The 22,767-nt window shown below is 35.4% G+C and overlaps 1 protein-coding gene across 1 annotated transcript in view; it reads left to right on the forward strand.

The window, feature by feature from the left end:
* AHI1 (Abelson helper integration site 1) overlaps positions 1-22,767 on the forward strand; it is a 90,883-nt gene that overhangs the window by 49,369 nt on the left and 18,747 nt on the right. Inside the window, exon 20 of the mRNA XM_080616319.1 lies at positions 17,497-17,555. Coding sequence (XP_080472445.1) covers positions 17,497-17,555 — 59 coding nt within the window. The remainder of the gene's footprint in view (positions 1-17,496; positions 17,556-22,767) is intronic.

The raw sequence follows: 22,767 nt of genomic DNA on the forward strand, positions 1-22,767 counted from the left end.
TCAGTTTTCTGTGTCTGCCTCAGTAAAGCTGCAGCTGTGTTGATAGCTGTTTCAGTCATTTGAAAAGTTTGCTAGATGTGTGTCTTTGGACAAAATCATCTCCTTTGAGTTTTACCTTTGTAATTTGGATTCCTGAAGTCCTATGGGGAGTCCTATTTTTCACTCAGATTTCTCTGTGTTATATATATAGCAGGTTATTTTATTCTTACTTGATTATTGTGTATGTTTAAACTTGCTGAACTTCTTTTCTTCTTTTTTTCTTTTCTTTTTCTTTTTTTTTTCCCCCCCTCTTTTTGGTAATAAGAAAATTTGTCTCAGACCCGTCTTTGATAATCAGAGTTGGGGTTTTATCTTCCTTGTTCTGTATAGTTCCATTTATGCTCATGCTTCAGTGCTGATTTTATCATGCCCATCCTGTAGTCTATTTTGCAGCATTGCATTGTGGAATTATCCAGGACTTTATATTAGATATTCCTATATTTTCCTTACCATGTTCTCATCTTTGTACCTTCTTCCAGGATAATCGATTTCCTAGTTGATAATTTTTAAACCAATAAGAAGTAGCAAAAACTCTAGCTTTCAATTACCCATTTTCTGAGAGACATTACAATCTCCTCTGGTTTTGTTTGCCTTCCCTCCTTAAGATTCTGAGCGTCTTTGGACAGTGAAATCACCTTCCTATACTCTCAGACACTGTTTTGCAGATCCATGGCATGCTATCAAAGAAATGGCATGCATTTTTAGGCTTTATTCAACAATGACTCTTCAGTAACTCCCACTGTGTTCAGGACATGTTTTCTAAAATAAGTTTTAGGTTTCAAGTAGTTGTAATTAGCAGTGACCCTAATTGTTAACTATGTGGGAGATTGAAGTTTGAGTATAAATACCGCACAGATCTTTTCACTAAATTTTAACTTCAATAAAACCAGTTAATTAAATTTGCTCTTAAAAATTAATTACGTATGTGCTAGAAACGTGATGGTTCTTGTATCTTAAAAAAAATCTCAAAACCAAAAAACACATCTCTTTGGCAGGGTTGAGAACAATTAGAAATTTTCTCTCCATTAACACAACTGACAGTCAAAGGTGTTTTCCACCTATATAAAGTGAAAGCTTCAAAAGCACTCTTCTCACTCTCTCAAGAGATTAACAGAACTGACTTTGCATTTAAGTTCTGTGCTATATTTGATAGACTATTTAAAACTTCTTTTTTCAATCTCAAGCAAACAGTGAAATAGGTTTCTATAGCAAAGATAACAAAAAAATTTATGGAGCAACTAAATGCTCTTAAAGTACTATTTTGATTCTTTCTTTAGAAGCAGAAAAGGAGGTATATCAAGTAGCAAAATTTTCATTTTTTTTAACAAATACTGCAGAAGCACTGGCAAAAGTTACAACCTAAATGTATTTTGGCATCATTAATTATGTTTTTCCAATATTTCATGCTTCTTACAGCTCATATCCAACATCGTATCTGTCTTCAGTACTACTATAATCCTGGAAGACTTTAATGTTTATTTGGTTTGGGAGTATTTGTCTTGCTTTTGACATAATTATCTGTCACTGAAGGAAGAATGTGTGTAGAAAGCTAGATCAATATGGCCATATTCTTTTCATATCTTATTAAGAAACTGATAAGGGAAAAAGGACTTACGCAAACTATCATTGAAAACATATTAAATGAACCATTTAATTAATTTTAACTATTGGAGTAGCTTAGTTTTCTAATTTGAAAATAAATAGTAATAAAATATCTTGGAGATATATTAAAAAAGATTACTGAGTATGTATTAATTGAAGGTGGCATGTATGTGTACTATGTAGTCCAAGTATAACATAAAATACAGTATTTGTAGTATATCTCTGGCTATGTTTGGATACAGGTTACTGGCATTTTCAAAGATGACGACTAAGAGAAAGCATGTAGTAGAGCCAGCAACATCATCAGCTTTCTCACACTATTGTGCTGAAGTTAGATAATGCTGACCTTGGGGACCAGTTTTGTTTAGTGGGAGTGCCAGTAGGAGCACCAGTTGGAGAAATCTGTTAATTGGGATCCAGTCCGTGCAGGCAAACTGAATGGCACACACATCACTGAATACTTTTTTTATGCCAACGTATTACTGTAAATACTGTATTCTGTAAAATTTTAACGTAGGATTTAAATCTCTTCCTATTTTTTTTTTTTTAACAGAAAATGCTTGAATGTGTGTATATGACTTCTTGTGGAGAATATAAACATAAGAACTCTCAATTTGGGTATATCAGTTCCCTGTTAAACTGTAAAGTGTGTTGCCTCATTAGCTCACCCAACAGCTTCATTTAGATTTGCTGTGATGGGGAAAGCAATTAAGCCTGCAGGGCTGCACAGATCAGAGCTGTGGAAATGGTGCAGCAATTTGCTATAATGTCTAAGTCACTCCGAGATATTTCTTTTTAGCTCCACACCTTCTTAAAATTGGGGCAGGAGCATATTGTGGTGAAGAGTACCAAATACATACCTAATGGTGGTTCAGTAACCAAACTATTACTTAAAAGTGGTTTGAATGTAATACTAGCCTCTAGGAGGATTAGGTGATGATGGAAACTAGTTTTCCTTAATTTTATATATAAGAATGCTTACAAAAAGGATGTAGATGTGGAATGATCTCACAAAAGCAGGCTCTCAGTTTCATTAGTATCCATGAGTCTGCTAGGCTTTTTTTTTCTGATATTAAGAAAGTAATGAAGTGACATCTTGAGGCCTGTTTAGTAGGGCATTTGTAGTTTGAATTTTTTCTCCTGGAGGCCTGATATGTTTGTGTTTTCCTATTTATCCCTATTACTATAGAGGAAGAAATCAGAGTTTCCTCTTCACTATGGGTTAGTTATAATGGCCTCAATGTGATCAGGCAGTCTGGGGTGGAAGTATCTTTGATTAGTACTCCACTACCAGTTTTCTTAAAGTCAAACTGTATAGAAATACAGAACACTATTAGTGTGTCCTGTAGAGGTGCTGCCAAAATAGAAAGTGGTCTAAGAATATATAAGAAGTGCTTGCAGAATGTTTAGCTTCCTCCAAGCTACAGTCTGCTTATAGTAGCTTTTCATGTGTTTGAAAAGAGTGAATGTGCATTAAGATGAAAGAAATACATGCCCAATAATTGTCTCTCACTTCTCGGTTATGTGTACATATTTTTATGCAGTTTGCTGTTTTCCAGCTCCTTCATATATTTGAAGAACTGATCCTGCCTGACATATTTTTCAGAAATTGAACCTTTTAAAATTTTTCAAGAAAATTCTTCTAACATTTTTATGGGGATGGAATTTTTTTAAAATGTGGCCTTTTCATTTAATTATTCTAATGGGACATTGGCTCTAAAAAATTAAAAATGTTGCAGACAGTTTTCTTTTGCACTTCTAAATATAGAAATATGAGTTGAGTTTTGTTATTATGACAAGTATCAAATTGCGACTTTGCAGAATCAAAAAGAATCAAAATCACATTTTGCTGTAATTTGTAGAACTCAATTGTTTTTATGTCTGATTAGCTGAAGTAGGTATGTTTTTCTCCTTTTGGAAACTGAATTACCTAAACGCTCTCACCAACCCCCATTTGGATAGCAATAGCATTTGCAAACTGTTAGGAGAAAGTGCAGAAAACTAACATGTTTTAAGTAAATAAACTTGGTTTATTGTAGTCTCTATTTTTTTTTTGGTCTATTATTCTGGGTTTTAATTTTTTCGTATTGACTAAAGATAATACTTTTACATTCATTACAAGGCTTTATTTTAACTATGAAACACTGCATAGTCACAGAAATTATGATAATGAGTTAAGTTTTAGATCCAGTTAACAGATTTTCTCTTTAGTTTTCAAAAGAGAGTAAGAGAACTGAGTAGAGATAGACTACCAGCTATACCACAGATCAGATCTTCAGCAGGTGTAAACTCACATAACTACACTGAAATTAGGTAAAAATATTTTTACCAAAACCAGAAGAACATTAGGTCTAATTTATATGTATATGTATACATGTGTATATATATGTCTGTGTGCTAATTTTAATGGGAACTCCCCTGGGGAAAATGATCATTCATTTTAAGACATTTGCAGCTCTCATTTTTACTTATGGGAAAGATACAAGAGTGAAGGGGGAAAGAAAAGAAAACTTTTTTATTATTTGCTTATAGCAGAAGTACAAAAAGGATCAGCTTTAAAATATTTTTTCTGAAAGCTAGCTTTCTTTTAAAAGAATAAAAACATTTATCACAAGATAATTTTTTTTGCATTTCTGATTCTTTTATAAGCTATTTTGGTATACCATTTAAATTTCAAAGAAACTGTTTCTCAGTTTCTTCAATGAAAATGGAATATGAAGACATCTGCAACCAACCCTTGTATGTACTTCCCTGATCCTACTCCTTCAGCTCAATCGCTAGAGCCATCTCTGCCCTCATCTTGCAGCTGACTTTAGCAGTAAATAAAAATTAAGAGTACCAAGACACAGGTGTGCCCTCTCCATAGTTTACAGGCAGCTTATGTGATTGATTCTGCAGGAGAAAACTTCCTCAAACCTCTGTGGTCTTACTGTGCTACCAACACCAATGTCAGAATTTTGGCTCAAGGCACAAATACAGGACCTTGTCTTAAGATAGAAGAGCTGAATGTTTACATTTATAAAATTAATAGTAAAAGTTACTTTTTAATTTGAAAACAAAAGCTGTATAAATAGATTCATCTAACCACAAAAATGTTCAAACACAATAGTAAAGACATAGAGGCAAAACCATTAACATTAATGACAATCTAGTTCTTCTGTTTTAAAAGGTTGGTTATCCACTTTCCTCTATCTGATTGATAAGATGTTATAAATGTCAGAAGAGTTTGTATTTTCTGGTTAAACTTGCTAGAATTGTTTATACTGAGATCAAAGATACACATGTTCCTTTATTATATGTTCTTTTTCATGTTTCTTCTAGGCAGGTTAATTAAAATATTTCACTAAAAATTACACTAAACACAGAGCACAATAACAGCAATCTTTGAAGATTCCAAAATCTTTATCAAAAGAACACCATTTATATTTACTTGAAATTGGTGTATGTTAGGGTAATTACTGCTGTGCCTTCAGGCTAAAGGAAGTACTCTCAGCCAAATTATACAAGGGTGTGGATTAAATGAAGCATTACTCTCTGTTTGGCAGCAGTGGATATAGATTGCAAAATCAGGGTGTGACGTAGTACTAAGGAAAGACTCTGCCAAAAGTGATTTGGCCTGAGTGTGCCCTTACTTTCTCAATTATGTGGATCCTAAACCAACCAAATCTAATTAATTCCTAAGTAGGGAGGTCCTGTTAACTATTTTCAGTCTGAGCTTGTCTGTACTTTCAAATAGAATCATAGAATAGGTAGGGTTGGAAAGGATCATCTTGTTCGAACCCACCTGCCATGGGCAGGGATGCCTCACACTAGACCATGTCCAGCCTGGCCTTAAGCACTGCCAGAGATGGAGCATTTACCACTTCTTTGGGCAACCTGTTCCAGTGCCTCACCACCCTCACAGAGCTGGTCTGTAATTTCTGAGCTGTTGAGCCACAAGACACCAAGTGTTGACAGAGTGCATGCTTAAATGCATGCTTAAATTCTGCCTGGTTTTAAAGGTGGAAACAATCCTTCTGCCCAAGGGCTGTGCAGTAAAGTATCAATTCCCTGTCTAGCAGTTCAGGTTAAGCAAGAATGCTGTCTGTACAGCAATAAGCATGAGTGAATAAGATGGAAGGAAATTGATTCCCTCCTTGTGTTGCTCCAATCCTTCTGTTACTATCATTTTCCAGGGGAGCTGGGAGGACTGCGCAGAAGACCAAGTAGCAGCCATGGTGCACAGGCGGGAGGTATCTCCCCCTCTCAGGAGGAGACCATGGTCCTTAGTCTTCATTCCTGGTTTTGACAAGTGGGCAAAACCCAAGTAAATTTAAAAATTATTTAAATTAATTAAGATTATTCAATTGAAATAATTAAATGTAAATAATTACAATTTTAACAAAAATATGTTTCTAAGATATACAGTCCATCCTGTTTTTGGTATACATGCATACTTTTCCAACTATTTTAAAAATCCTTGCTAATTCTGTAGGTAGATCTTTATCTGTGTGAAATAACCAAACTTTCATGGATTCATATGCAACTGTTATCATTGTTGCTGAAGCACCAAGTTCAGTGACAGCGGGCTTTCTTCACGCGACTCGTGCTATTAATAGAACACCTTTTAAATTAACTTTGGGTATTTGTGGTCCATGTTATAGTCTGCAATAGACTGCGATACCAGTGTAGCTTGATACCGATTGTGTTGGTTCTATAGAAACTAATGCTAGAGGATGGTGGCTTGGGAAAGCATTGAGAAAGCAGCAGGCATGTACGGAGAAGTGAAGGCCTCTCTTGAGTGTGTAGTTTACACATTGCTATTGTCGTACAACCTAGAGTCTTGGTATTGTTACAGAACTGGCCTCAACACGATGCTTTGATCCAGATGAAAGGAAAGCTTCTTTGGAGCATGCCTTCTCACTGTTAGCTTGCTGTCTTGCTCACTAGAGGTTGTAAGGAACAGTGACATACTGCTTGCTGGCTTCATTTGGGGTGGTAGAATTACCTTAAAACTCTGCCCCTGAAAACTTGTATTTGGGTGTTTTCTGCAACCTTATGGCATGCTCCAGTGAAGGAACAGATTGCACAGGTTCCTTCCTCATCTTTTCTCCTCACAATTGAGGCTTAGTTTCTTCAGTTTTTACCTCCTCGGCCAGAGGAAAAAGATTCAAATGACACACAGGCAAATTAAAAAAAACCCGCTTTTAGAGACTTTCCTGCTCATATGAGCCCAGAGTTTGCTCTGGTGTAACCTTATCTAGGTGTTCCTGCTCTGGCAGGGGGATTGGACTAGATGATCTTTTGAGGTCCCTTCCAATCTCTAACATACTGTGATACTGTGATACTGTGATACTGTGCTGGGGCAGTTGTTCTGCAACTGTGTAGCTGGTAGTATTTGAAACTCTGTATCTCATCTGAAGATGGATTCCAGTATGCAGTATCCCCATATGCTTCTAGATATCACGTCACCTTTAACTGTCCTGTTAATGTCTCTGTTTTGAATAAAGGGCCACTGTCTGTACTTCAGCTGTCTATGCTAGCATCTGGTGCCTCATTGATTGATTGTTGTTTGGTTTTTTTTCCAGATTAGCTGAAGGGTGTTGCAGTGACACATGTTGATACTGGTCTTTCTGGAATCCTTTCAGAGCCTGGCTAGTCAAAGGAAGCAGACTGCTGCAGCTAATATACCAAATAATAAAATATACTTAATATATGTTGAGGATCTTTTCATGTGATGAAGTGTTCAGTAGCAGAAAATATTCTGAGAATTTTTTCACCGAATTTCTCATTATCGCTCTCTACCAGTAAAGCGTTAAGAAGCACTGTAGTGCAGTGCCCACTTAATACACATCTATGTCACATTATGTGCACCTTTAACAGGCAGTTTATTGGAAAGTTGTTCTTGTGCAAAGGAGCACAAAGGACACTTGCATCTTTTTTTGTCTACTCATACGTCTAAAGGATCTTCAGCAATTGAAGTTAAAAGTCTTCCTGCAAATCAGCTTTTCTTACCAAGCCAAATAATTTCCAGGGTTAGTTCCAGGAATTCCCACACAGAAAACAAGGTGTTTCCAGGGTCATCTGTTTCACCAGTTCTTAACAATTTGGCACATGCAAATGTGCAAAAACCATCTAGGAAGATTTAACAACTGTGTGCTTTATGCGAACAAGGCTATTGAGACATATACTTTGAGAGTTCCAAACTTACAAAATATTGCTAGACAGTTTTCTGTGTTTTGTACGGTTGTTTGGTCCTTTTGAAGGAACAAATATTTGTAGCAGTTGGCAAATAAGTCAGTTTTAAAGAAACCTAGATACCAGTTGCAGTGATTTGCATTGCAGCTTGAACCTTGGAGAGGTGTCTGTTCTCTCCAGGATATCCAGAGTTGTGGAAATGTGGTCTTGGCCCAAAGCCAGGCACAGTCCGTCTTTATGAACCTTCATGTCTTGGATTTCTGTCTTTGACCTCTCCTCAGATCAGGTACCACTTTGTAAATGAAAGGGAGTATTGCCTCCTAAGATGTTCTTTGCAAATGGTTTCCTTTCTATGCTTAATTTTTTGCATATCCTCCATCTAAGACCCAAAGAAGAATCTGTCTAGAACAGATTACTTTCAGCTCTTTGTGAAGTGATAATTCTTGGGGCAGAGTCTCCTACTAGAAGGGGGCCCTTAATGGCCAAGTCATCTTTTTTATGTTCTCCAACATATCATAGCATTTGATATCCACGTATTTGTATAACCAGTTGTAACTTCTGATGGAGTACTTGCATGATGGCTGAAGGCTGAGAGTATAACGATAGTAATACTTTCTAGAGAGCATTCTAAAAATCCACTGATGTAAAAATAGTAGCAGGTGGCTATTGCATTCTAGAGAACTTTGTTGACCTTGTAGGTGAAGGAAACTGAAAAATCAGCACTGTGGAAGGTAGTGCCCAAGTGGATCTGCAGTGTGTTGCTTTAATGTTGGACTTAACTTTTCAGTATATTTTTCTTTACAATGGATGATACCAATATTATACTCAAGAGCTTTGTCATATATTCACAAGAATGTGTATTAAGATTTTGTTACCAAATTTGCTACAGGCCATTGTTTTATTTCCATAGAGTTCGAAATTAATTAGAAAGGATTTACTTATTTATATATGCTCTAATCCCTAATACGTAGAAAAATGTAGTAGTTTCTCAGAGTAGTTTGTTCATAAATGTCTGAAAACTTGAACGCATGCATGCACAAAAACTCACGTGTGATAGGTTGGTTTCACCATACTGATGTTCTCATGAAATATCTGACCGATCTAGTTTCTGAACTACGAAATGAAAAGTAAACTTAGGAATGTATTTTAAAGACATAGCTGTCTATTTCTGAAAGTACAAGGTGTGTCTGCTATTGACTTATTTATTCTCTTGATTTTAGACTATATTAAAATTCTTATAAAATGGTTTCCTGATTTAGTGTCTGCTGATGACACTGCATTTCTCAGATTAATAATGTATGAATTGTTTGGCAATGTCATGGAATTTTTTGGTAATATTTTCTCAAAATGAATATTCAGTACTAGCTGAAGGTGCTAGTTTAATGGAGAAAGTAGGCTAGGTGCAAACTAATAGTTATTCTGGTCATGGCAAAGACCTGAAATATCAAGCTGACTTTTTTTCTAGAAATAGGACATATGTTCTTCAAGCACTTTCAAGATTTTTTTTATTTGATTTTTTTTAATTTTTTTTTTGGTTTCAGTCAAGACTTGATTTGACATTCAGAGGCTGCTGGGTCATGCAGAAACTCAGTAGTTCATGCAGTAATGAGTTATTTTTTCTTAGCTGAGAAAGCTACGCATTGCAAAAATGTTAAGGGCTGATTTTGAAAAGTATTTGTGGTATTCTAAGCATGTTTTCTTGCAGCTTTCCATTTGTAGAGCAACAGGCTAATTTGGTTTAAGTAACCATGAGTAACTAGCCATTGCTGAATTTCAGTTGTGGGATGCAAAGTAAATTGCTTTGTTTTCCTTCCTGGTGTAATTTTTATTCTTTGTCTTTTATCCCTAGTCAAGTATGTTTTTTAAAGACATAAGTAAACCTCCTGAGGTCAGTAGACACCTGACTTCTAGAGTTGCAGGTAGAGTTAAATTCTATTTAATTGTATCACATAGAAATTAACTGCATTAATAAATATAATTTAACTGTACTACGTATTTTTAGGGAATATATAAGCAGAAATCCTGCTTGAGAGCTCCATTTCCTCTGATTCAGGGAGGGTAAGTTAATGCGGAAGCAAAAATATTAACAAACCTAAAAGTGAAGGTTGCTACTTCAGTGCAGCCCTAACTCTAAGGGACTGCAATTTTTCTATTTCATGAAGTAGGATAATACCGCAAGCTTTATTTAATAGAATGTAAAATAAGTTTCTTCTCAAATTTATTTTAGTTTGTTTGCTTTTGAACAGTCCTGGTAAGCTTAGCAAAACTAGTAATGACTTTCTCGGGATATCTGCAGCACTGGAAGAAAAATAACTCTTATTAATACAAAGTATGCGTCATAGTCTGCATTTTCCTTACATCTTTTTTATCTGCTATCTAGAACTTGTAAATAATATTGCCAATCTGATTTTGGAATGCTGATGATATCTGTGTAGGCTTATTGATGTTTGCTGTAGAGTCACTTTCTGTTCTCTACACTGTAGAAAGAAACAACTGGATACTATACCCCCTGCTCATTTTCAGTTGTATCTGCTGCCATTATGATGTAACGTTAGAGATTGTCATAAATTAGCATGTTCCTGATCAGCATGAATTCAGTAAGTGTTCTTTACTTCAAAAGAATGCCTGGGACACGTGCTACTACTTGCATTGTTTATATATGGTACTGTAGAAACTTAGCATTTGCAAGAAAAATGTAAGATGATGATTTGATAAGATTACTCAGAAATAATTAGGTGGGTGTGTAGGCTGCTAAATGTATTTGATTTTAATCTCTAATTAAAAAGTTGGATTTTTTAATTGTTTTTGTGATGCAATAGTTTTTACTTCATTATACCTTCTGTAAATAGGGGCCAAATTCTGCCTGTTCACTGTGCCTCAGTACAGGATAAATGTGTTTGTATGAAACAGTATTCTTTTCCAAGCTAGTGAGAGACTATCTCCATAGTTCCTTCAGGAGGATTATTCTGAGATTCAGAGCAAATATATGTTGTTGCCTTTGTACACCTTGAAACAGGAATGAAAATGATGGCTAACCTTGAATGAGTATCTCTACGCATTCTTTTGGCTGGTGGTAGATACAATTATGTTGTGGGATATGGCACTGCCAGCAGCATAGTGTTTTTTTCATGTTAGTGCTGTCTGATTCTGAGGTATCTCATATGAGAATTGGAATTGGTGTTACGGCAAAGATATCTGTCTGTGGATCTACAGGTGTGAATTCAAGCCTTGCTCCATTCCATTGCACTGGTGTTCACTTAGCTCTGCTGCAAGGGCGTGCTTGGTCATTTGGGTTGGGGAATCAGAGGCAACCAGATGCAGTAACTAGAGGTAGCTGTACCAGTCTTTGGATAAGAAAGATAATCTTTTTAAGCACACTAGACCAGTTGTCTGTCTCAGTTTAGGAAGACTCTGACTGGCTCATGGTTTGAGATGCCAGAGTTCTCCGAATATCTGGAGTTGGGACATCTACTGGAAAAATCACATGCTGGTGTAAAAGAAGCTGCAGCAGTATTGTGAAACTGCATGGTACTGAATTACGTAACTTCCTAGAGTTACTTTTCTGGGTAACTGTTTTTAATACCAGGATTTAGTAAAATAATTGGCTAAAAGGGTAAATACTGCACTTTTTTCATTGAAAGCTTATTCTTCTGTGCAGACTTTTCTGTATAACATAGTGTTTTGAATGGCAGTCATGGCCTGATCTATTGACATAAGTTCCCAAATTTCTTGTATTTTGTGAGTTTACAAGTCTTCATTGTGTTATTGGGGATGGGAAAGGGAAACAAGTTATGCTTTTCCACCTATCAGCATAGCTCTGTTTTGGCTTAACTGGGGAGGGAGGGCTTGTTTTGTCATTGCCATCTAAATCAGTCTCATCAGTAACTGGAGGAGTGACATCTGGCAGCAGTACAACTAAGGCTTCTCTTTCACATTTTTTGAAGTGTACATGACATGAAAACAATGGTCATATCTGACTGGTAACATAAATTAACAGAAGTTTCTCTACAGAACTTACAGAAAGTAATACAGTAAACAGGGAGGGATTTTTTTGTCCTATAGATTTTGTGTTCTTGTTTTAAGTGGATAGATTGGAACTCCACTTAGAAAATGAGAATGACATTGAGGAGATAGTTCTTTTCCAGATTCTCTGGTAAAAGAAAAAGGTGGGGAAAAGGCAAGGAAAGGGCTAGTAACAGCATGGGCAGCTCATCTGACATTGAGTAGACTTATATCAGTGCAGAATGCATTGCAAGAATCTAATGGCTGTTTGTAGAAGTCCTTTGCATTCACCAGTGACGCCATCACAGTGGTTTTGTACATAAACTTAAACATAGTATGTGAGAACCATCTATTTTGAGAATACACATTTTAAGTGGTTTTCAAGATATGGGCTCTTAAGAGAATTAACCATTTCCTTTGGCATCATATTAGGATAACTATTTTAGAAATAATGCTTAAAATACTGTGTTCCTTGTCTCACTTTGAACTGCTTTTTAATGTAGTTTTCTTGCTCTACCTTCAGCCCACTGTATTCTAGTGTAGTTTTGTAAGCTATGATATAGATTAAACTTCATTTAAACAGTTTTCAATACACTTTGGTCCTGTCCATTCTCCAGTTCAATTTGGAGTATGTTCAAAATAGTAGGTGTTAGGCTAAGTTACGTAGAGCAGAAGCTGAAGTGGGTTTTCACCTATAGCATTGACTATTAGTAAAACAAAAGGTACAGTTGTGTACCTTGTCTGGGTGCATCCATTCCTTTAATTTTATGTGAACTCCATCTGAAAATATTTGCACTGCATTTTGAAAGTATTTGTGATCCTGTGTTTAAGTAAAGGAAAACAGATTCTTACCCAGTGTATAAACAGTCTTTTTATTTAATGAATTCTGTTTTATCTGTTAAAGCATAATTGTTGTGAGGATAAGGCCTTTAAGGGAAGATAAATATATTTATATAATTACAAAATTAGCTTCTTTCTCCTATACTTAGCTTGAAAAATTATGGTAAGAACTGAGTAATACTTCTCTGAAAAATTTCACTTTAATAAAAAACCTCAAAACTTTGCTTGGAATCCTGAAGTACAGATTATACTGCATACTACAATCCTTTCATCACAAAGGCCATACTTTTGAGTAGGTGACTGTTCTGAGAACATAATTCTGTTTACTGAGAGCAGTTTTAAAGCCACAGAAGATAAGTGGGACAAGAACTGAGCTTATATCCATGTAATTCATCTGATATCTGAGCTGACTTTTTTTTTTCCTAGTATTTGTTGTTTATTTGGGTGTATTTTAACTATGCCATGTTGCCACAATATAAATTATAAGAAGGTCTGCAATAAGAAATACTGTTTCTTAGAGGAGACAGTTTATTTTCAGGTCTTTCAGGATTTGTTTGTGGGTTTTTTAGACGTTAATAATTAGTATAAACTTGAAACTCAAAAACAGGATAATCTGGAACTGGAATAGGTAAGATTATTTTTTTCTCTTTGCATGCTTTAGAGGGGTTAATCACAGAAATGTCTGAATATGATATTTTTCCAGTTTTCTTAGCTATGTATTTGTTTGTTGGTGTTCTGTGACTTTTCCAAGGATTTTCCAGAATGAACTTTTCAATGATTTCATTAACTGTAGATTCCATGAGACTGGAATCCTTGGCGATTTATGATGCACAAATACCTTTATTAATTAAAGAATTAATTTATCAATAGCATTTCATGAAGGGAGAAAAAGCCTTCTTTTGAAATGTTAATTAAAACATAAATTTTGTAATGAATGTTCTCTCAGCCTCTATTTAGAAGAGGACTTTTTCACATAAACGTTTAATATTAGGTGACTGTAGACACTCCAATACGATAATAGTGGAATTATGTGGCTCCCTAGAAGGACTTGATTTTTCCCTATTCTAGCTTTTTTGCTATTAATTTAAAACATGTAATAGCTAAAGGTGGTGTTACTTGAAAGGAAGTGTTCTTAATTATGTTTATATACATATTGTTGTTACATACATATTGTGTTATATATTATGTTATTATACATAATTATGTATAACATATGTATGTATATAACAATTATTTTGTTATATGCATAACAAGTGCTACTTTGGGGCATTGTTGCTGTTATCATATAAATTTCTATATAAGTTTAATCTGTTTGGAAATGAACTCATCTATTTCCTGTGTATTTCAGCCCAGCTACTTAGAATTTGATCACTTCAGATTAACGTGCTTACCTAGAGCAGAGAAAGCAGGCAGTAAAATTTGGAACTTGGTAGTACAGACGTGTTTGGAACAGGAGGGCAACTACTTGATTTCTGTCTTCTCTTTAGTTGTAATCATACTGACAGAGGATATATTGCCTGAAGTGACCCAGGGGAACTAAGGATAGACTTTCAGTTCACTGTTCAAATTGTACAGGAAACTAATAGTTTCAGACTCCCTCTCAAGGCAGACAGCTATGCTATTTTTCAAAAGATACCAGTTCTTCAGTAGGCATTTACCTAAACTCAGCACACATTTGGGCTCCCAAGAGAATTGTAGCAAGAGAACTATGTGCACCATAAAAAGAGGTGTACTGCTTTCAAATTGCGTCCATGTGAACATTCTGATCATTTGAGAAAAAGCAACAGCATCTCTATTTGAGACATCTTAACGTTGCATTTAGACAATAGCAGTGGGTTCTTGTAGAAAGGAATTATCCTTCTCATGTGAAATTCCATATAAAGGAGACCACTGATGAATCAATGCAGAGTAATAGAAATACAGTAATTCAATGTTAATCCTTTCATAGGGAATATTAGCTTCTTAAGGTGTACAGGGTTTTATGAAGGTGAAGACAGCAAATGCTGTTAAAGAAGATTGTTGGAGAGTTGAAGTAAACCTTCTGAACGAATAAAAATGCTTCTTCACTAGTGATTCTGAAGCAACTTTAAGATAAGACAGATAAACCTGGGTGTTGTTTCTTTCAGGTTGGACCTTAGAATGGATTTAATGACCTTTATATAGCTCAGGCTAAGTGAGAGTCCCCACAGGTCACGGTGTCCTACAAGCATTTTTGAATGAAGTGGAAATGTCCTTCTGTAATCCTGACCTCAGTTTCACTACCTCACTGTAATAGTTTAAAAGTTTGCACAGGCTAAATCAGAGAGAACCTAAGCAGGCACTGCTGAGGCTGTTAGTCACACCTGCTCAGTAACAATTACATGCTTCATCAAGCATGGAACCCTGTCAAACTAATAGTGTGTAAAATTGCTTTAAAAATCTACTGCATCATTTGAGAAAGAAGGGATGGATATTCCCTTGCTTGCTGAATGGACCTTGTTTTGTGAATGAGGAATAGTTGCAGGTTTTGTTGTGTTTTGTTTTGTATTGTTTTTTTGTTTTGGTTTGTTGTTTTGTTTTTGTTTTAATATGACCACTCTAAAATTAGGAGCTACTAAACAAAGGCTTAGTAACTGAAAACTACTAACACGTAACACTAAAGACTAGTTTGAGGTAACCAATAGGCATGCTCAATATTACTAAATAGCACCGGCTCTGTGGAGCACAGAATATTTGAACCCATGTGTAATGTGGTCTGTTTAGTTATTACACCTCAAATGAAGTAATAAGAATTTCGTGTTTGTTTTGGAAGAAGGCTCTAGTCATGGAAAGTGCTAGGTTAGAACTAGTGCCAGCTGCTAGAATTCAGTACAGCACTCCTTGTGTCTTTGAACTACACATCTGTCTCTCCTATGCTTGCTGCAGAACAGGTCCACACTGCCCTTTATTGAGGTTTAATTGGGGATATCAGTCTAACCATAAAGTTTTCACCTGGCAAGCAGCTAAATATAGAGACTGCACAGAAGTACTCATACAAAAACATACAGTCCAGAAGTACTTGGAGGAAATACATCTTTTCCTTAGAACAAGAGCATCAATGATATTACTGATAAAAATGCCAGTTAATACTTATTTTAATGAAAGTTTGAAAAATTTTCCATACAAGCAATTGTTTTCATAATTTATTTTTTATAGGTTTTGTCTTAGAATGGGTTTGTGTGAACTGGCACAACACTACAATGCTCAAATTGAAATTCCTATGGTAGAATATTAAGCTGTCTGAAGAAGAAAATATTTTATTACACATACATCTTATTGGTCTTGAGTTTGGGATTTATTTATCAAGGAATTAATATAATCCTTGTATGCAATAGTATATCCATATGTAGTATTATGTCTGTAGCAGCTTGCTTTGGAAATGTATGAGTATGTAGATAACAATATTAAGAGGAGTAATATGCCCACTCGTTTTTGGTGTTAGTGTGGAATAAATGTTTTAGCAACTAGCTTATTTGTATAAAGGTTAGCTTCAGGTCTACCTGACTAGAGGTTGCATTCAGAAAACTTGTTTCTATTCTCATCTCTTTCTTCTGAAAAGAGATGGAAAAAAGTAATAAAAATCTAAGTAAGCCTTTCAGAATTAAGCATTTGAGAATTTATACAAGCTTTTTTGGAATTAAGATCATAAAATTGTTAATTCATACACAAAATTGAAGAATCAGTTATTACACTTACTGGATTTATCATAAGTACAAAATTATTTGCATGCAGAAGAATTGCAGGAGCATGATTTAACTATGTTTACTTGAACTTGCATCTTTTTTATTTAGAATTATCTAAATTATCTCAATGATTAAACATTTCTGAATAAATCTCCTGTGAAAGTCTAAAACCACTAGGTTTTAGAAAGTATATTATAGATGGAGTTGTGCAAGCTTCCTTGTGGAGCTGTGCCAGGACATTAGAAGTCTGAATCTGAAAAGTCCTTTTTATTCACATACTGGACTCCTCAAGAGTAGGTTTTTTGAGTGGCAAATAAAAATGAGTTTTCGGAACTTATTCCTCTTTGAAAACAAAACTTGTTTCAAATCTACTGTCTCACAGAGAAAATCCGGTGAGCTTAACTCTGTGTTGTCTGGCATCTCTATACTTGAGAAACCATTCTCCAACAAAGCAGTAGCATTTTTCACTGTCATGTTCAACAGTTTTCAGATTTTTGTATCTTTTCTTTTTGAGATGTTTTCTTAAGTATACAGCTGGGGAGACCAATAACAAAAAGATAAATCCATAGATGATGAAAGGATTTTCCTGAGCTTAGTAGTTAACATAATAGTTTGAAAAGAAAAGAATTTACAAGTACTTGTTCAAGTGCACTATGTAGAGAGTGAATAAAATAAACAGCAAGATGTGTTGTGATAGGAACTCAGTGATCAAAGAGAGCTACTGAATAGACATAGTTATTCTTTCAGATAAAATAAGGAAGTAATTCCTTTGAGAGTTTTTGTTGGAAAACTTTGTATGCATTACTCAGAAATTCAATGAAGAGAAAAAGCAATACAGCCTAGATAATAGTGTCAGCTTTGAGCACGAGGTGGCATGTGGACATAGCTTCAGCTATTTCTCCAAATCATTTGAATGGAAATATTGGATTAGTTAACCTTGTGTCAGGTCTGTTAGTTAAATAAACCCTCCAACTGTTTCTGACTGAAGGTTGCATAGTTGTGACTGAAAGATGCTGCTGCTTTTCATTAGAATTTTGTCAAACATGTCCTGCTAACATAATGATTTTAAAATAAAATGGTTTATTCGATGGAAAAGGATAACAAGCAGAAAATTCACATCCTTTTCTTTTCACAGGGTGTTTCAGCCCAGTAGGAAATCCTCTTAGCCGAACACTATTGGGTAGACTACAGACGGTAAGGAATTCTATCTTTGCATTTTTTTTTAAATTGATGTTTAACTATAAAATGTCATTATTCGCAAGTTCTCACTGTAGAGAGGAGGGGTTTTTTATCCTGCCTTTATTCACAAAAGAGATATCTTAAAGAAAATTGTCTACATGGGCAAATAAGCTTTTGCTGCAGCAAGCTGGTAGTGAAATCACATATCTGCAAATTTAAAACTTTATATTTTTTCATTATTTAGTTTTTGTTGTTTAGAAATAAATAAGCTAAAACCACAGTACTGTGGTTTTGATTATTAGTAAGAATACCAGCATTGGTAAGTAGGGAGAGAAAGCTGGGACAGTAACCTGAAGTTGAATCCTATTTGAAGCACCATGTTTTCATTGTTTACTGGTTCCTCACCTTTTTATAACAGGTGAAATCAGAGATATCTTACATTTAATTGCTTATCTGTTGAATACTGATTGAAAACTTCTAGGAATTATATTTGTTCCTTTCTTTATTTTCTGTTTTCCTGATCACTATAATAAAAATCCAACAAAATTTGTAAATGCCATTAATTCCAACTATACGCTTCATAAAACTGGATTAAACACAAATCATATGGAGAGACTAGTGACAGAAGAACAATTATTACCTCTGAATACTGATCATATGTGTGCCTCTATAAAGCTGGACTTGTACTGGAGATGTTAATCCTCCTGCACCCATGGACAGAATGTCACGCTTTAATGTTATGTCTTAGTTGCTTGCTATTGGTAATTTTTCAGAGAAATGTCAGAAATGAAAGTAAACTAACTTGGGTCATTTATAGGTGTTTAACAGTTTGGATTTGGGGTTTTGGTTGGGTTGGCTTAGGGGTTTTTTTGGACCTATCTTATTTAACAGAATTTATTAATAGAGTTCTGGAAGGCTGGTAAGATACATAGGATCCCCCAAGAAACTTTGAAATTAGGGTTGTACATTGCTGTTTTGTTAGGAGCTAAAGGGCTCTTGTTTTCATATTTTCAACTTTTTAGCCATCAGTATCTAATTTTTAGGAAAATGTATAAATTGTCCAATCAGTATTTGTGTTCTCCATCACAGCAAGCTCAGTAGATGTTTACAGGATCAACTGTTTTGGAAAATACTAAGTAGCAGCTAATTTATAATATTTATTTTTTTTCCTGAGAGAGTTAAATTAAGGTTTTGAATATTTTTGTTACTTTTTCTGTTATAAATACAGTAATATATGTAAGTGCAGGTAAACTGAGTAGTTTATATCAAGAAAATAGCATATTTACAAATATCAAAACTAATTGAAGAGGTTTGGAGTCATTTCAGGAGCTGGAATATTTCACATGCTTCCGAATTGATCTTTTTTCCTTTTTTCTTTACTTTCTCGGTGGGGTTTTTTGGGGGGGAAGGAAGGGGTGTTGGTTTTTTTTTTGGAGAGGGGTGTTGGTGGGGTGAGAAGGTTATCCCTGTAGGCTTTACTGCAGCAGCTGTGTTTGCAGTTCTGTTTTCTGTTTGTATATTGCTGGTTTCAATAAAATGCAGCCTGGCACAGTTTTGGGTTTGTTGTGTTTTGGTTTTTTCCTCTAGGCAGATTATAGATTCCCATACTTATTAAATATTGAAGGGCTGTAATCAAATAAGGATTGTAATTATCTGAAGCCTAAGGAAGTAACTTTACAGTGTCTACAGACAGATTAATTAAGGCCCAGGAAGAATACATTATTCTTAGCAGTTAATACTTTCAGAATAATTCTAATTTAACTATTTATATGATCCTTGTACTTCTGTTTCCCATAGACTAAATTTGTACAGTTAGGTGTCCTGAGCTAGGAGAGTGTTGACAACTTATTAGACCAGAGAACAAGAACAGAAATATGACAGTGCTAACAATATTCAATTATATTATGCTAAGTCTCAGCTTATTTAGCATTTCATTTATAACTTCAATTACTGGGGTAAAGAGATTGCATGACATTCTTAGGAAAGGAGAGGATTAAGTAAATTTCTAACCCTTGGGTTCATAAGAAAAAATGAAAACAATTGAACAAGTGTAAAAGCTCAGATTGATTCTATACAATTTTTAAATGTTTTATCTCACTTTTAAGCCAGTTGTGGGGGGATTTTTGAGCGGTATAAATTAGTCTTATTTTGTCTCATTTACAAAACAAACAAATAACAAGGAAACAGAACCTAGACTATTACACACTGAGACACAGATTTACTGAACAGACAAAAGAAGTTTTAACACTCATTCCCTGTCTTACACTTGAGTATTTGCACAAGTAATGCGTCCAGTTTCTCTTCCATTCTGGCAGACAGCAGATATAGGGAGGTGAAGTGGAGAGAAGCAGTGATACTGTGCAGCATCCAAGAAATAGCTGTTGTTGTTCTTCATGTCCCTGAGTCTGTCACTCTAGTGGGAAAACGAGGGAGGGTGGCTTTCACCCTGTGTGTGCACACATTGGGGTTCACTCGCGTAGTCCAATGTCTGCCTAAAATTGATCTCAGAAAATGTTATTTTCCAAGTGTAGTTATTAAGAGTTCATGACTAATTAGAAGTGGGACTTAGTCTCTATGTTTATTCTGTTACAATGAAGAGTGTGTTTACATATAAGGAAGCAGCATATGAAACCATCAGTATTACATTTTTCCATATTTTTTTCTTTAAACTTTGATATTGTGGTGTTTCAAATATTATTTGTTCAGTAGTAGAAATTAAATGCTGATTTAATTTTTTTTACAGGAATGGCAGTAATAACATATCACTTGTTCTTACTCAGTGCTGCTTCTCTGTAAGAGAATAAATACTATCTTAATGACCAGATCCTGTTGGCCGCTATACATCTGCATGAATAAAAGCAAAACCTCCATTACCACACTGAAGCTTCCCAATTAAAAAGAAGCCATAAACATTTTAATTGGCAGAAATCGGTGACACTTGCTACAGCAACTTATTTATGAGTTTACCTGCAATGCTGTCTTACCTGCAGTGCTCTCTTTTGTATGACTGTCTTAAAACATTTTTTGTTTGGTTTTGTGTTAGAAATGTCAAGGCTATGTAAGTGGGCTGATTGTTGGATAACCAGCATCACACTCCATGCTCTAGAACTCTGCATCAGTTGTTGGATCTATTTATCTTCTTCTGAGGATGTTGCTTTATTCAACCAAAATCAGAGTGACACAATGGGCTTTTTCAGCAAATGTTTTGTTCCTGTTTATCACAGATTGTCTGCCTTCCAAAAAGCCCAACTCCTCAGAATGTAACTGTAACTCCACATCTTTTCTGATGCGAGAAAAAGATTAACTAGTTTCCATCTTGCATTAAAAAAAAAAAAAAAGGAGTTGTTAACACTGTATTAAGGGCAATGTATTCATACACTTCAGTATGTCTGTCACTTTTTTGGAATCCTGAAAATGTGACGTAATCCTAGAATCACAGGGTTAGAAGGGAATTTAAAGAACATCTAGTTACAATTCCTCTGCCATGGGCAGGGACACCTTCCACCAGGTTGCTCAAAGCTCCTTCCAACCTGGCCTTGAACACTGCCAGGGATGCGACATCCACAGCTTCTCTGGGCAATCTGTTCCGGTGGCTCACCACCCTCACAATATCAAAAAATGATGTTTCTAAACTGAAAGGCCACTAGTGTTTGCTGCTACTTGCAGTGTAGCTGGTAGTTGCACTATTTGAGAAATGGCATGGCTTCTCAAATACCAGAGGCAACTCTGCTGCCTTGCAATAGCTTTGTTTGTGGTAGACAGCTATGGCAGTTTCCCTGTCCCACTGGAGGCAGGGTGTGTGTGCAGCCTGTGACATACTCAAGAGTATCACTCTAAGAGCAAACTCCTTGGATTGTTGTTGCCTTAAAAGTTTAACACAGTATCTGAGAACATTTAGCATAGTCTCAGGATGACTCATGGATTTTAGCATGTTATTTCCAAACAGCTCACGTTCTTCAAGCTCTTCTTGGTTGGGTGTTTGAGAGTGTGTAAATACTTTATTAAAAAGAGAGACAGATTGAGACACAATAATGGAGCAATATGAGTACCTGAACTAGATACCTAAATAATACTGCTAATAATTCTGATGAATCATTTTTGAGCAACAGGAGGCACTCCCATCCCACAGGCTAAGCACATTGCTTGCACAGTTCTCTTAACCTTGAGAATTGAAAATGAGAATTAGCTAAAACCTATAAGGCAGTACTAGCTACCAGTAGACCACTGAACAAGCCACATACTCTGAACTGCAGTTCCACCGGTCTTTGTTCAAAATTTGTTTAGCTAATCAGGCAGTTACACTTTTCCCCCTACCCCTCTATGTATATATATAATTACTCAGAACTCTTTAGGTGGTAAGCTTGGATGTTCTGGTAGATGATAAGAACTCAGTGTGACTGTTTGCTTTTATACTGTGTCCATCTGTATGTACTGTGTGTCTGTAACTACCGTGGCAATACCAAAACAATCTGGAGAGTGGATGGAACCTCTATGTTCAGTCAGTTATTTCTTTCCCATATGGGATAAGCCTAGCTAAATTAGGAAAACAGCACTGGGGGCAAGAATCTCTTTTCTAGTGAATGCCATTTATTTTGCTGAGGATTGCAGTAATGATGGTCCTTGGATCACCCTAATTAAAAAAAAAAATAGAAGGAGCAATATGCTTTAGATATATGTTTTTAAAAAAGCAAGGGAAGGGCAGCATATGCAAAAAGACAGTTAAAGGAGGGACTGTAAAATATGAAAAGGTGAAGCATATTGGGTAGAAATTCTCATATTTAAATGTTGTTTATAATGTTGTGCAGATTGCTATGGGTGGAAATGTTTACTTCACAAAGCTCACATTTGATTCTGGTCTGCTAAAATATTTTAATTGCTGTGTAATATTTCTATTCTGTACTGTAGTTTGTATCCTCTGATGTACACAAAATCTAGGGGAAACTGGTTTCTGCTTTGTGAAAATAGGCCACTGAAAAGTTAAATAATGCAAGAAAAGGACTTCCATCTCTTCCTTTGTTCTAATTTGTTGTTCCTCTGACAATTTTCATAATTTTTCTGGTTTAAGACTTCTTTCAACTGAAGAAGTCTATTGTTTGACAGAAATCGCATTTTGTAGGTATAAGCACATTGAAATTACTGTGTTATATACCTGCTGTTCCTTTGACTTTGTTGGAAGTCTGAAGAGTAAGTGGTAAAGATAGACCAATTAGAATTAAATTAAAAGTCT

Source organism: Psittacula echo, assembly GCF_963264785.1.
Source record: "Psittacula echo genome assembly, chromosome: 4".
Lineage (NCBI taxonomy): Eukaryota > Metazoa > Chordata > Aves > Psittaciformes > Psittacidae > Psittacula > Psittacula echo.